The sequence below is a fragment of the Geotrypetes seraphini genome, chromosome 6, assembly GCF_902459505.1.
Source record: "Geotrypetes seraphini chromosome 6, aGeoSer1.1, whole genome shotgun sequence".
Classification (NCBI taxonomy): domain Eukaryota; kingdom Metazoa; phylum Chordata; class Amphibia; order Gymnophiona; family Dermophiidae; genus Geotrypetes; species Geotrypetes seraphini.
Window position 1 is genome coordinate 33,074,731 of NC_047089.1, and position 14,973 is coordinate 33,089,703.

The following is a 14,973-nucleotide window of genomic DNA, read 5'->3' on the forward strand; positions in this document are numbered from 1 at the left end:
ATATTTATTATTATTTATTCCTACTGATACAACTTTTGTGGTCTGCTTCTTTCAGAGACTTTTCATTACCACCTTCTTTCTATTCTGGCACTTTATCGATTTGATTTTGGTTTTTTAATCATCTGGAGCATTTATTCAATTTATTTAGTTAAATCCTACCTCCGTGACCACAGAAATCCAAAATTCACGAATGAGGGAGTAAGCAGAAGAATGGATCAATTCTGATACAGTAGACCCAAGGCAAAACAATGCAAATCTACTTATGTGTAAACAAGTCACAGAAATACAAGACTGCATGCTGTGTATGAACTCACCAAAAGTGTAGTATTCTATTTCAGGAGGCAACGTTGCGTTAGCTAAGTTCTTGATGTTTTCATCAACATCAACATAGTTCTGCGCTTTGGAAGCATGCCAAAACGCCATAAACCTTGCAATAAACGATGCTGCAAAGATTGCTAGCATACCAAAGTCCAGAATATTCCACAACTCAAATAAATACTCCCTGGGACCCTGAGACCAGATTTCCTTACATTCAGACCATATCATACCTGTGCAAGAGACACAATGGAGAAATATGCTGTTAACTTATAAAAGAGATTTGTCCTTCCTAACAAAGTTGCAGAAACAGAAAATGCAATCGTGAAGAAATATTCTCTCCGGTTTGTTTTAAATCTACTACTAATAGCTTCATCGCATGTCCCCCAGTCCTAGTATTTTTGGAAAGAGCGAACAAGCGTTTCACATCTACCCTTTCCACTCCACTCAGTATTTTATAGACCTCTATCATATCACCCCTCAGCCGTCTCCTCTCCAAGCTGAAGAGCTCTAGCCTCTCCTCATAGGGGAATCATCCAACCCTTTTATCATGTTTTTTGCCCTTCTCTGTACTTTTTCTAATTCCGCTCAGTGGCAAAGGGGGGAGGGGCACCTCTCCACCACCCCACGCCATGCCACGCTTTCTCTTCCTCAGTACCTCTTTAAAATCTTCGCCAGTGTGAGCAACTATAGTCTGCTGTTCAAGGCAGCCTGGCTCCCACTAAAATCACTTCCAGGTCATGGGGCCAGAAAGTGACAGTCTTTTGTGATCCAAATTATCTATACCTTAACTGGCACAAGTCCCAGAACCCCGATTCCAGGTCCAGGAAGGCTCAGCCCAAGGAAATTTAAAAAACCTCTATCAACCCATATTCAGACCAGCAGGCTCCCACCATCCGCAACCGGCATTGCATTTCTGGTTTAGATTTGGCTGGCCGACACATAGCCAGCCAAAGGTAGACCTGTTTTTAGGTGGTTTTAGGTGGGTCTAGCTGGCTGCTGAATTTAGTCGGTGAGCTGATGAATATTGGCGGTGACCTGCTATGTCACGTGACATAACCGGTCGCTGGGCTATCTAAATGGAATATTCATCAGGAGATAGCCAGTGATCTTCTGCTGAATAAGAGTGGATAGCTGGCGATGTGCTATTTAGCCAGCCGAGGCCATTTCTGGCTGGCTAAATAGCGCCGAATATTGTACCCTATAAGCCTGAAAGTTTAAGGAGCCTGTCTCCTGCTGGGTACAAGCAACTGAAGATTGGATCGAGCATGCTACTGGTTACATGTACATGAACGCTCCCCTGTGTGGTATTATAATCCTGTGCTATTCTTTTTATCCCAAATGTATTTTAGCGGCAAGCTCTGTTACTGACGTGGTTTGCATAGAGAACCCAGCAGGGCAGGATTAATTTGTCAAGGGCCCCTAGGCACACAAGTACACTGGGCCCCCTGCCCCGCCCCACCTTTATCCCAAGCAGAAACAGGAAGCTGCGTCAGAGGGAAGCTTCGGGCAAGCAGCACCGCTTGCACAATTACAGTTCCCGTTGCCTATCTTACCCGCGTTGCTTGCATGTCTTACTTTCTGTCGATGGGGGGGGAGCCGCGTTGCCGATCGGGGGGGGGGCCCGCATTGCCGATCGATGCTGGAGGGGCCCATCGCCGTTTGGAAAAAAACAATGTTGATGCCCTCCTTCATCGGGCCCCCCTGACCATTTAGGGCCCTAGGCACATGCCTACTTGGCCTATTGGTTAATCCTTCCCTGGAAACCAGCTGTAGCAGAGAGATCCTTCACGATAACACAAAGAGTTTGTGGATGTTCTCCGACTCAAAGATTCTGGAATAAATAGCTTTTTAATGTCATTGCTTTCTCTGACCTTTTCTCTTTCTCAACCAATAGACATAAGAGAAGCTCACGCTACAATTTTGGGGTCCTTTTATCAAGCCGCGCTAGCGGGGTTAGCGCGTCGGACATTTCATCACACGCTAACCCCCGCGGCCGGCTAAAAAACTAATGCCTGCTCAATGCAGGTGTTAGCGGCTAGCACGGCAGGCGGTTTAACGCGCAGTATTACGTGCGTTAAACCCCTACCGCAGCTTGATAAAAGGACCCCTTTGTTTCTCCACCGGTTAGAAGATGTAAATTTAAAAGACATCATCAACATCTTTTCTCATATCAGGCAGCATTATGGGGTAAAGATCTGGAACAATTACTTACGCTTGCTAATACTTATGGGGAATTTAGGAGACACCTAAAAACATATCTGTTCCTGAAGTACTTAGGTGGCTGATTTGTACAATCTTTCCCACAATAACTGATTTCTAGAGCTGTTAGTCACTAGTTTTTAACTTGATAGTTCTACTCAATCTGATGCATTATTAATCATTGTAAACCGCATAGAACAGTGGTCTCAAACTCAAACCCTTTGCAGGACCACATTTTGGATTTGTAGGTTCTTGGAGGGCCTCAGAAAAAAATAGTTAATGTCTTCTTAAAGAAATGACAATTTTGCATGAGGTAAAACTTTTTATAGTTTATAAATCTTTCCTTTCGGCTAAGTCTTAATAATAATATTGTAATTTATAGCTAAAGAGACATATGATCAAGAAACTTTTATTTTACTTTTGTGATTATGATAAACATACCGAGGGCCTCAAAATAGTACCCGGCGGGCCGCATGTGGCCCCCGGGCCGCGAGTTTGAGACCACTGGCATAGAACTTCACAGTCCTGCGGTATATAAACTGTTGCTATTATTATTATTATTTGAAATGATGCAAAGAGCTATATCATGTCTGTCTCCACAGCCCCATGAAATAATTTTTCACATAGCTGACCTTCAGGTTAGATTGGTTGAAATATGGTGCCAAGGCTCCGTATCAGCTGCAGAAATCACTTTTGTTGTACTTGGGTTGCAGAAAAATATTACACCTTTCAGGGGTTGGTTGCAGTGCATTCATTTTAACAACAAAAATGCACTACTGTACTAATAAAAAGTGCAACACTGGATCGTCTTTATTGCACATTCATTTTAAGCTTATCTTTTTATCTTTGCAAACTCTGTTCTGTATTTCACAAGATAATTTATGGCAATGTGCCTTTTTATATCAGTCAATCAGTTGTGTTTCCGTATGGGGCTGATAGGAGGATTACTAGGAAGCAGTTATTACATTTTTCCCACACCAAAGATAAGACATAATAGGATTTGTAACTTGGGTTTTTCTTATCAAGCAGCAAAAAAGTAGAATAACGTATTTACAGATATTAGGATTATGAAATATCATATATTGTAAATAACTGAAAACTTATTTAAGATATTTGTGTGATGATAACTATTTATAAATAAGACTCGAATATAAAATATTGTTCTATAATTTGTAATTGTTAATTGTAATTCCTAAGCTATGACTGGCCTCTTTTGCTGTACTCTGCATAGAACTAGTTTTAGCAATTTAGGAATATAAGAAACAATTATTGTATCTTTCTTTCTTTACAAATTTGTAAATTCAATACACAAAATCCACTTGTTACAGCAACATGGAGATAATAGAAAGAAAAATATAATAGAAACAATCTTTTACAAATCAGGAAAAATTATTAATCTCCAAATTGGACCCCAATAATCAAAGGGTGTGTGAAAATGAAAGGCTAGGAAAACCATAAAGAAAATTTTACATTATATGTCATTCCTCCCTACCATCCCCTTGTGCAGCACTTCCTGATCGACATGCCCCCCCCACCCCCACCATGAAACCTCAACTTTTTGGCCTCCTAAAGCAGCCGCAGGGGTGAACAGGCTGCTCGAGGCCTGCCTGACAGGACTTCCCTCTGCCGTGTCATCAGTGATGTCATCAATGATGCAGCAGCGGGAAGGCCCTGGCAGGCAGACCAGAAGCAGTCTGTTCACCGCTGCTGCTTTAAGAGACCCAGAGGAGACTCAGGACCCACTGAATTGGTGAGTCCAATTTTTTAAGGAAACAAATTGATTCAAATCGATTCACCCAAGTGAATCGGTGAATCGGGCAGTAACACTCCCCACTGCCCTCCAACCCAGCCAGCATTCCCCTTAACTATCCATGACATCCTGTTTGTCTTGTCTGTTTAGACTGTAAGCTCTTTCTAGCAGGAACCGTCTTCTTTGTGATTCTGTACAGCGCTGCGTACGTCTGGTAGCAGTACAGAAATAATTCATAGCAGAAGTAGTAGTAGGAATGTCTATTTATAACTGCACATTCCATTCATGTAGGTGCCTTAAGAAAGTCCACCCAAAATCAATTTCACATGCATTCATCTGCAACTTACACATTTGTAAAGTTGATTTCTATATGTTAAAAAGTTTGAATGACATTAAAAAAAGAGACTTTATTAAGAAAAAAGTAATACAATCATCAATATAAATTGGAAAAATAAAATGCTAAAATGAACCAAAACGGATGCATTGGTTTTTTTTCATCCACATCCCTATTATCTGCCATCATATCCATTGCTTCTACGTAATACTATTAATTTTCTATTTTGTGGTATTAAGAAGCAATGAACAGGACATGCATTTACTGTACTTAATACTCGCTAAATTGTATTATGATTTTGGGGGGGCCCTTTTCTTTTGGAGACCTCGCCACAAAATACCATGAAACTCCGAACCTTAAAAATAAATGTATGGAAAAAAAAATATGAAATGTTGCACTATTTAATATTGGAAGGACTGAACACCGCAAATCTTTAACACAGAGTATTGCAAACTGTGTGCTGCAGCGAGATTAGGGTGTCTCACAAGACTCCTGCGCAGGCTGACCACCTACAGTTATGTGCCTCTCACAATGGTTTTGTGTCTTTTGGCGCCATCTACTGGGCTAATTTTTTGCACCCCTAAAGAAGGCTATCGTGACCACAACAAGGACCGTGTTAGGGTTCAGTATATGTTTATTACAAAGGACTTTAGATGCCTGCCACATTTTATTTATCTAATATAATAAAACTCTAAGCCGCGCATGCGCACTCCCACCTGCGTGCGCCCATTTTCTGTGAGCTGTAGGGCACCGCAGGTAGGAGTGTGCATGCGCGCGAAGCTCTCTCTCTCTCTCCCCCCGAGGCGGATGTTGGCCGCCACGGCTGTCGGAGGCTGCAGGCCGCCGCGGCCGAACCCGGACGGCATTTTAAAATAAAACAGGCAAGTTTTTAAAGGATGGCTTTTCAAACCCCCCACCACCACCGCCGCCGCTGTACCTATTAAAACCCTCCCCCCCCCCCCAGCTTTGTGGTTAAGGCCTGGCTTCTTCGGGCAGCAGCAGCGTTTAAAATTCGCTGCTGTTGCCGGCTTCAGGCCTTCCTCTCTGGCGGGTCCTGCCTACTTCATGTTTTCATGAAGACAGGACACACCAGAGAGGAAGACCTGAAGCCGGCAACAGAAATTAATTATAAATGCTGCTACTGCTGCTGCCCGATGAAGTTGAAGGAGGAAAGGGAGCAGAAGGGGAGAGAATGGTAGGGCATGGAGTTAAGGAGGAAGGTATGGGTGGGGGGAGGAAAATACTGCACAGGGAAGTGGGGTGGGAGGGAAATGCTGCAGCACACGGAAATGGAGGGGCAGAAAAAGAAAGGGAGGCGTACTGCTGGGCAGGAGGAGCAGAAAAAAGGGGTTGATGGACAGGGAAAGAGGTGCTGATGGACAGGGGGGGCAGAAAAATGAAGGCAGGCCTACTGCTGGACAGGGGGAGCAGGAAAGAGGTGATGATGGACAGGGGGAGGTAAAACAAAGGGAGAAGGGCTGCTGCTGGATAAGGTGAGCAGTGATGGGGTGGTGGAGGACACAGGGGAGATAAAAGGAAGGGAGAATGGACAGGGGGAGCAGGCAAGGGGTGGTAGTGGACAGCCAAGGAAAAAAAAAAAGAAAGGAAGACAGACAGAAATACAGAAAGCGGCTAAGGAGAGAGAGAAAAAAAAATAAAGACAGATACATACACATATATTCTAGCACCCGTTAATGTAACGGGCTATAAGACTAGTTTATATATATTTTTGTGATTTTAACTGAAATCTGTTTTGACGTTTTAAATAAATGCATTTGTCCACACAGCGGTTTGACTTGTGTCCCTTCCCCACTTCCTTCTTGTTCCGGGAGTCAGCCGGCACCAGCACCTCTCCGCCTCACCAGCACCTCTCCTCCCAGGGTTAGCAAGCTCAAGGCCCCATCTGGGGGGAGCCTCTGCGCATGCACGGACGTCAACATGACAACGACATCCACGCATGTCCAGATGCCCTCCCATGCCATGGCCCCGAGTTTAGTGCGCCGCGGCTTCAAAACGCTTGCGACACACCGCTTTAATATATCAACAGCTAGAAAGATTGTAGAAACAGGATTTGAGACACGTAGGTCAGTGGCATAGAGGTCTGTTCTAAAATACAGCAGAAATGTACATTTATGTGCCAGGTACGTGAAGCTTGTAAATATATATTTTAGAAAAAGAATATATATATTATTGATGGATTGAAATCTAACACATACCTGGTTATTTTGTGTATCAAGTTTCAAGTTTCAAATTTTATTTTAACTTATTAAATCGCTTATTTAATTTACTAAGCGATTTACATAATAAAAAAAAAGATGTACACATATATTAATTTTCACAATAAGTTACATAGATTTGACAAATTGACATACAAACTAACAGCTACATAAGGAAAGGAGGGCAGAACTACAATAGTATTTATTAGAAAAGAAGACATGAATGGTAAGAACAATGGGAAGGGGGAATAAATAAATAATTTTTTTTAAAAAAGAAGATAATCGTTTGATGTGATTATACATTAAAAGCGTCTTTAAAAAGGAAGCTCTTCAGAGAGCGTTTAAAATGATTCAAGTCATTTTCTTCTCTTAAATGCTGGGGTACGGTATTCCATAACTGTGGGGCTATCACGGAAAAAATTTCATGACGACGGGTTCCAATAACTTTCAATGAAAGAACTGCTAAAAGTTTTTGATTAATGGACCTTAAAGAGCGTGATGAGCAATGGGGAATAAGTAGTTTATCCATAAATTGGGGTTCATTCGAAGATAGGGTCTTAAAAACTATATGGTGGGCAAATTAAAGTCAGTTTTGTGCTGGCATATCACCGGTTATCTTTGCGACCTTAGAAACATAACCAGTTATTATCCTGATGCTGTTAGAGTTACTGGCTTCCTATGGCACCTGTAAGGGGTGGGAGATAGAGACAAAACCACTGAGAGATTGAGATGGCAGCCTCCCCCCAATCTCTCTAGTGGAGGGCTGCTCAATAGTAACTGTTTACCAATGCTTATAGAAGGTGTAACTCCCGACGTTAATCTTTTAAGACACAAACATTTAGCCCCCTTTTGAAATGGGGAATAAAAGTCTATCCTCCCAATAATCACCCAGCGGCAGTCAATGTTTTTGTAAATGTTGATAGTTGCCAGCTAAATTAAGTCCCAATATTCAGTTCAGGGCCATGTCTGGGCACTGGCACTGAATGCTGTGGCATAATTCCAGGAGGCCAGGCTGCCCAGAGTTTATTTGAGCCCGGCTGATATTAAGCTGGGACCCAAAAGTTTGTTTGGGGTTTTTTTTTTTTTTTCTTTAACTTCCCCCCTTCCTGTCCCCTCAACAATGCCTATTCTCTCATCCCTCTCCCCTTCCTGTACCAACCCCCCCATCTTTCCCCCCTCCTAATGTGTAAATGCCCCCCCACCACCCCCGGGCTTACCCACAAACCTGGTTCTCCTATGGGTGTCTTCAGGGGCAGGAGTGCAGCCGCCTCATGATGGCCTTTCAAAATGGCCACCCCAACCTCTTGCGACAACTTACAATACTATAGAAAATTTACCCGCACATCTTATACTGGCCCCAGCTGAATATCGCCAGAGCCTGTATAAGCCCTGGCTCCTCCCCTGGTGAAGAGAAGTTTAGTGCGTGAAACGTCTTGGTACACGCGGTTTCTATTGAAGTACTGGGATTTTTCATGAAACTTTGCTAATTTGGATTTACCAGATACATTAGATGCAGGCTGTTTGCCGAAACACAGAGTCATCTAATCAAAGCACTTTTAGTCCCTGTTCTTCAGGCCACTGTGCTTTTTTTCTGAGTGGATACCGATTCATTCAGCACTTGTTATTATCCCTTTCTACTTGCTATTTTCCACTTTTAGGGGTGGGGGTGGGGGGCAGTCAGAACCGATATTCAGCAGCACTACCTGGCTTAGTGCCACTGAATATCGTTGTTTAGCCGCTGATTGGTGATTTAAGGAGGTCCGAACCTACCTGGCCTACTTAAATCACTCTGAATATCAGGCCCTATGAACTTATACCTTTTCCTTGCTCAAAACACACCCAGAAGAACAAAACCTCTCCATAAATAAGATACCAGCTACAGAAGTAATGGAGTGGACAGTGGACCAGCAGAAACTTGGAAGCAATCACCAGTCAGACTTTATTGGACAACGCTGTGATAAAAACTTAAATGACTCGACACAAGATGTGGTACAGCCAACAGTGTGAAGGAATCGCAAAGGTGACAGCCGATAGTAGCGGCAGAAGGCTTTTTACATTTGTCATTTCTTCACACTTGAGTTGCCATTTGTGTCACGAGAGCGTCGATACATTAGCCTTTTGTGTACCGATACGTCAGAACATTTGACTCCTGATGCAGGCCTGTTGGCCAAAACACAACTCGTGTCGAGTCATTTTTATCGCAGTGTTTGTCCAACAAAGCCTGGCTGGTAATTGTTGCCAAGGTTCCATTGGTCTGCTGTCTACTCCGTTTCATCTGTTCCAAGACATACCCAGACCATGCCCCTTTGCCATTTGCACGAACTTGGGTTTGATGCTTGCATATCCTGGTTTTGTAAAATAGGGGCTTAGACATTTATGCACGATAAGCATTTCAATGCCAGTTTATACACACATCAAATGTGAACAGAGCTTGCAAAATGAGGGCCTTAATCTCATTCTTGTTTATAAACTGGATGCGGCCATTGAGTAAATATTCTTATTATAAAAGCAAAACTAAGGCGTTCGAATCCTCTGTTCTTTGAGTTATGGCACGACGCCACTGACAAACTCCACATGAAGTCCATAATAAGAACATGACTGATGTTAATAGCTGAACAGAGACAGAACATGAACCATGCCTGGTCTATTAGTGAGACTTAAATTAGGGCTCTCTAAATTGATTTCCCTCACACTGTAAACATGGGATTAAGCAATCTAAATACCAGAAGGAGTTCAAGATGTGCACATGCAAATCCTTACGTCTTCAAATTGACCTCACTATCGTTTTGCACAGTCACTAAAATCTTTCGGCTGCTGTGTGTATGAAAGGTTAATCCGTCTCATCGTTCAGATGCACAAGAGAGTGTTACAATTAGTTTTATAAAATGCTAAGATATGAAGCCGGACAAAGTGCAATGTTTTTCAATTTTCTATCGTTGCTGGATTACTTATTTAAAATTATGTTGAGAGGAATTTTGAATTGACCTGCTTAACTTGCAGTCTCAATGGTACTTGGTATTCATGGGCCTGCAAATCAGATGCCTTAATAAGACCTAAATGTTAACAGCTAATATATTAACATTTTAGCTTCTGTGCTATGTAAAAAGCTAGGAGGAAGCATCGTGGGTTACAGATGAATAACTGGCCACTATTACAGGAGATGTGACGGAGAGGGTGAAGAAAAAAGAGAGAAAGAAGCAACAGAGGAGAAATATTAACATACTAGTCTTTAAGTCCGTTACATTAACGGGTGCTAGAATATATGTCTGTCTGTCTTTCTTTCTGTCTCTCTCCCTGCCCCCGTCTCTTTCTTCCTTTCTTTCTGTCTGTCTCCCTCCTGCTGTCTATCTTTCTTTGTCTCTCCCTCCCGCTGTCTGTCTTTCTGTCTCTCTCCCTGCTCCCTGTGCAGCAGCAGCAGCATTTCCCTCCCCCCTTCTCTGTGCAGCAGCAGCATTCCCTCCCCCTCCACTTCCCTGTAACAGCATCGAACATGTGCAAGGTCCCATGCCAGCTATGTTGAGTTTTGTTTAGAGATGGTGTACTGCCATGCCAGTGCTGCATCCCAAATCATGCCACGATGAAAAGGGTGAAGAAGGAGATATGCTTGATATGTGTTGGGGGGGAGGTAAGGTAGTGGTTGATGGTTGAGCTTGAAGGAGAGAATAAGGAAAGGAAGAGGCTGGCGCTATCCCTGGGTGTGGGATCAGATACCTTTAGGCTGATCCTAGAAGGGTGGCTGTAAACGGGGTGAAAGTTGGGAATACTCCGCAGCCACCACGGCCTTCAGCCACTGACAGCTGCCACTGCGGCCTGCAGCCGCCGACAGCCACTGCGGCCGACATCCCCTCGGGGGGATTCTTGCGCATGTGCACTCCTACCTGCGGTGCCCTACAGCACACAGAAAACGGGAGTACGCAGGTGGGAGTGCGCATGCGCGCTTAGGGCTTTATTATATTAGATACTTAGGAGTCTTTTAACTCAAGAGCCGTATATTTTTGCATTTCCCCTATAACCAAATGCCCAAGCTACCTCAAGGTAAGTGCAAAGCCTGTGTGCTGTTGGGAGCATTCCCAGCATGCTCCCTTTCAGTTACCACACAGAAAAATACTTTACTGCTTAGTCAGTGAATCTGCACTTAGGGCAGGCCACATCCATTGCCTTCCTATAGGCCACCCATTTCTTACCACATGACCTGGTTCGCAGTTAGCATGTGAATTAGTGCATTCTGTCATCCCAGAGCAATAGCAGGTGCTGTGGTTAGGGGCATATAGTTACTATGCACTAATTCACAAGTAATTGCTTAGTACGCATTAATAAAAGGGCCTCTTAATCAAATAAAAACAAGGCCACACTGAGACAACGCAAACGTAATTTCATGCCAAAAAGTTAACAGATGGCAACTGTTTTCAGACACATAGAAACATGATGGGCAGATAAAGGCCAAATGGCCCATCCAGTTTGCCCATCCACAGCTTTCACTATCTCCTCCTTTCTCTAAGAAATCCCATGTGCTTGCCCCACACTTTCTTGAATTCAGACACAATCTTTGTCTCTACCACCTCTACCGGGAAACTATTCCATACATGTACCACCTTTTCTGTAAAAAAGTAGTATTTCCTTAGATTTCTGCTGACGCTATCACCTCTTATCTTCGTCCTATGTCCTCTCATTCCAGAGCTTCTTTTCAAATAAAAGAGACTCGCCTAATGCACATTTATGCCACGTAGGTACTATATTTAAGCATCTCTATCATATCTCCCCTTTCTTCCTCCAAAAGTATACGTCATTGAGTGTCTCCATAAGCCTTATGATGACGACCACCAAGCATTTTAGTAGCCTTCCTCTGGACCAACTCTATATCTTTTCGAAGGTGCGGTTTCCAGAATTGTACACGATATTCTAAATGAGGTCTCGCCAGAGTCTTATACAGGGGCATCAATACCTTCTTTTTCTTCCTGGCCACCTTCCCTGCTGGTAAAAGTTTATTTCTGGTTTCTGAAGATATTTTTTTTTTTTTTTTTTTGCTTTGACTGAAACTATGTTTAGACGCTGCTCAGAAGCTGCTGCCTTAGGCACCTGCCTAGTATTACCTAATGCTGGTTTGGCCCCTGATCTGGGAAAGTGAATTCATAACAACTACAATGACACCATTTCTTTATGCTCCCAACCTGATCCCTATTGTGCCCCCATGCATGAAACACATATTCTTTCATTCGTACCAAACTGCCTCAAATGAAAAAGGAAACAGCTCATTTGCAGTGCGCCTTTTTCATCACCAGTATTTGCAGAGAAAAGTGCATGCTCTCGGTTGCGTCTGTTGTAGCAAAGCTAGTGCAACTAGCGAAGGAACTTTACCTACTACCCAAGAGATGATGAGTAGCTCCATCCACGAGAAGCTGGACGTTTTCATCCTAAACAGCTGTTTTGCATGATCTGTGCTCGTTTCGTTGGGTCTGAGCTTGGTGCCTTCAAATCTGTCAGCTGCATTCATGACCAGCAGTCCAAGGAAAATGGTGAAAGAAGCCGCATGTGCTACAAACTTCATAAAGGGTCCACGCATGATCTTCCCCAGCTGAAACACAGGTGACAGGGCACAAGTTTCAAGTTGAATTAAAAGTTTGATTAAATCGCAATTTCATATTTCAAAACAGGGAAAACGGACTGCATCTATTAAGAACATAAGAAGTTGCCTCCACTGGGTTCAGACCAGAGGTCCATCGCGCCCAGCGGTCCGCTCCCGCGGCGGCCCATCAGGCCTATGGCCTTTGAAGTGGTCCCTGACTATTCCTATAACCTACCTCTACTTCTATCTGTACCCCTCAATCCCCTTATCTTTTAGGAATCTATCTAAACCTTCCTTGAACCCCTGTAGCGTGCTCTGGCCTATCACAACCTCCGGAAGCGCGTTCCATGTGTCCACCACCCTCTGGGTAAAAAAAGAACTTCCTAGCGTTTGTTCTATTACAGTAAGATGAGACCATAACCGACAAGAACAAAAGGAAAAATGGGTGGAACTACAAATTAAATTAAAGAAAAAGACATTAAAAAAGGTTAAAACAGAAAAGGAAGGGGTATCTTTATCCATTAAAAATAAGTTAGCCCTGTGAAAGTTTCAAGTTTCAAATGCATCTTTTTAGAGCCAACATTTTAGTGCGCCTTTGAATCTATTAAGGATCCTTTCTTCCCTAATATAAGATGGTAACGAGTTCCATATTTGTGATGCTACAACTGAAAAAAAATAGTATCTCGTCGTGTATATACGATTCTCAAAGATAGAATAGAAAGAAGATTTTTGGCCTCTGATCTTAAAGTTTTTATGGGAGTATGTGGAATTCTATATCTTTCTAGAAATATTAGTGCTTTACTATTTTGTAGGTTAATAAAGCTATCTTGTATGTAATTCTATGTATTAAAGGTAGCCAATGTGCTTTCAGGAGGAGAGGTGTTACATGATCATATTTTTTCTTATTAGTGATGATTTTTATTGCAGTGTTTGGACTATTTGTAAAGGTCAGCTAGGATATTATCAATGAATGAATTAAGATATTCAATGAGGCCTTATCAAGAAAAGAGGCTAAAGATCTAATCATATGCAGTCTATGGAAATAACTACTGTGCTAATTTATTCATGGTAGTTGAGTTTTTGGTCTAATATGACCCTTAATATTTTGATCTTCGTAACTTCTTGAAGGGAAGTATTACTGTATTATACTCGAATATAAACCGGGATTTTGGGGCCAAAAAATTGGCCCAAAAATGGGGATCCCAGTTTATATTTGGGCCAATGCCCCCTCCAAGAATTTTTTAGGACGCCGCCGCCTGGCTCTGCCCCCTCCTCCTCCTCCCTGCCCTATCATACCTCTGCCAATTCTTGGTGGAGGTGCAGCAGGCAGGAGCAAGCTTTCCGAACTCCTGGCCTGCTGCTAACCGGCTGCGTGGATCCAGTTTCTTCAGCTGAGCGGCACGAGCAGCAGCGCAATTTGGCGCAGCTTCTTGGTGCTGAGCAGCTTCCTTACTGGCTCCCGCGCAGCCGGTTCGCAGCGACCAGGAGTTCGGAAAGCTTGCTCCTGCCCGCTGCACCTCCACCAGGGATCGGCAGAGGTATGAAGATAGGGCAGGGAGGGGGGCGGACAGAGGGAAGGAAGGAAGGGTGCTGGGTGCAGAGCCTGACAGGGGACGGAAGGAAGGAAGGGTGCTGGGTGCAGAGCCCGACAGGGCAGGACACTTGAATATTAAGCTGCCCGACTTATATTCGAGCCAACCATTTTTCCTCCTTTTGGGGGGGAGGGGGGTCTCGCCTTATATTCGAATCGACTTATATTTGAATATATGCGATAATGATGGTCACTGTGTTTTGCTTGATTCCTTGCTAGATGAACAAAAAGACAATTTCGATTATTGGTATTTGGACACCCTGGCAATTAGGGCGTCCAAGTGCTAATTTAGGATATTTTTTGGATGTTTATGTTTTTTGATTATGGGTCCCACAGTATTCTAGAATTTGGGGGCAAGTTTCACACTAGGATTTATACAAGATTTCAGTTGGTGTTTAAGTCTTTGCACCCAAAGTTGAGTGTGTAGGGTGAATGAGATGACTCCTCGCCTGGAAATGTATCTTCTAAATACTTTATTATGCTTTCAAAGAATCCGACATGGATCCATGTTTCAGCAATACCACGCCTTCATCAGGGGAAAAAAAGAGAATGAAACCTGCTCTAGTGTCTCCTGGGGAAGTGTGTTGAAGTTCCAAGAGAGAAGTCATCCTATTTACCCCACAGTTGGGTACCAGAATGTTTATTTTAAAACTCGGTGTATCACCCAGCCTTACCGGATCAGGATGGTTTACAAAATTAATTATAAACTTAATTTGTCTCAAGATGAGATCTTTTTCTGACTCAAGTGAAAAAGTAACAAAGTAGTAAGACAGCAAGGACTAGGACTGCCCTATTTTACAAAGGAAAACCCTGGACACATAACCCCGCCCCATTTTGCCTCAAGCCCCACTCCATTCTGCCTCAGCCCCGCCCAGTTCCATCTCCAGCCCCGCCCCCAGCAAGCCTCCTCTCTTCTGCGACGAGCTCCGATCACATCTGGGGGGGCCTGGAGCATACGCAGATGTGCCCAAAGTTGTGTATGGGGATCCATGTAAAGTGCTG

The 14,973-nt window shown here is 43.3% G+C and overlaps 1 protein-coding gene across 1 annotated transcript in view; it reads right to left on the minus strand.

Moving 5' to 3' along the window:
- TRPC6 (transient receptor potential cation channel subfamily C member 6) overlaps positions 1-14,973 on the minus strand; it is a 152,968-nt gene that overhangs the window by 53,719 nt on the left and 84,276 nt on the right. Inside the window, exons 5-6 of the mRNA XM_033950101.1 lie at positions 12,173-12,389; positions 315-548 (exon numbers count right to left, since the gene is read on the minus strand). Of these exons, the coding sequence (XP_033805992.1) occupies positions 315-548; positions 12,173-12,389 (451 nt within the window). The remainder of the gene's footprint in view (positions 1-314; positions 549-12,172; positions 12,390-14,973) is intronic.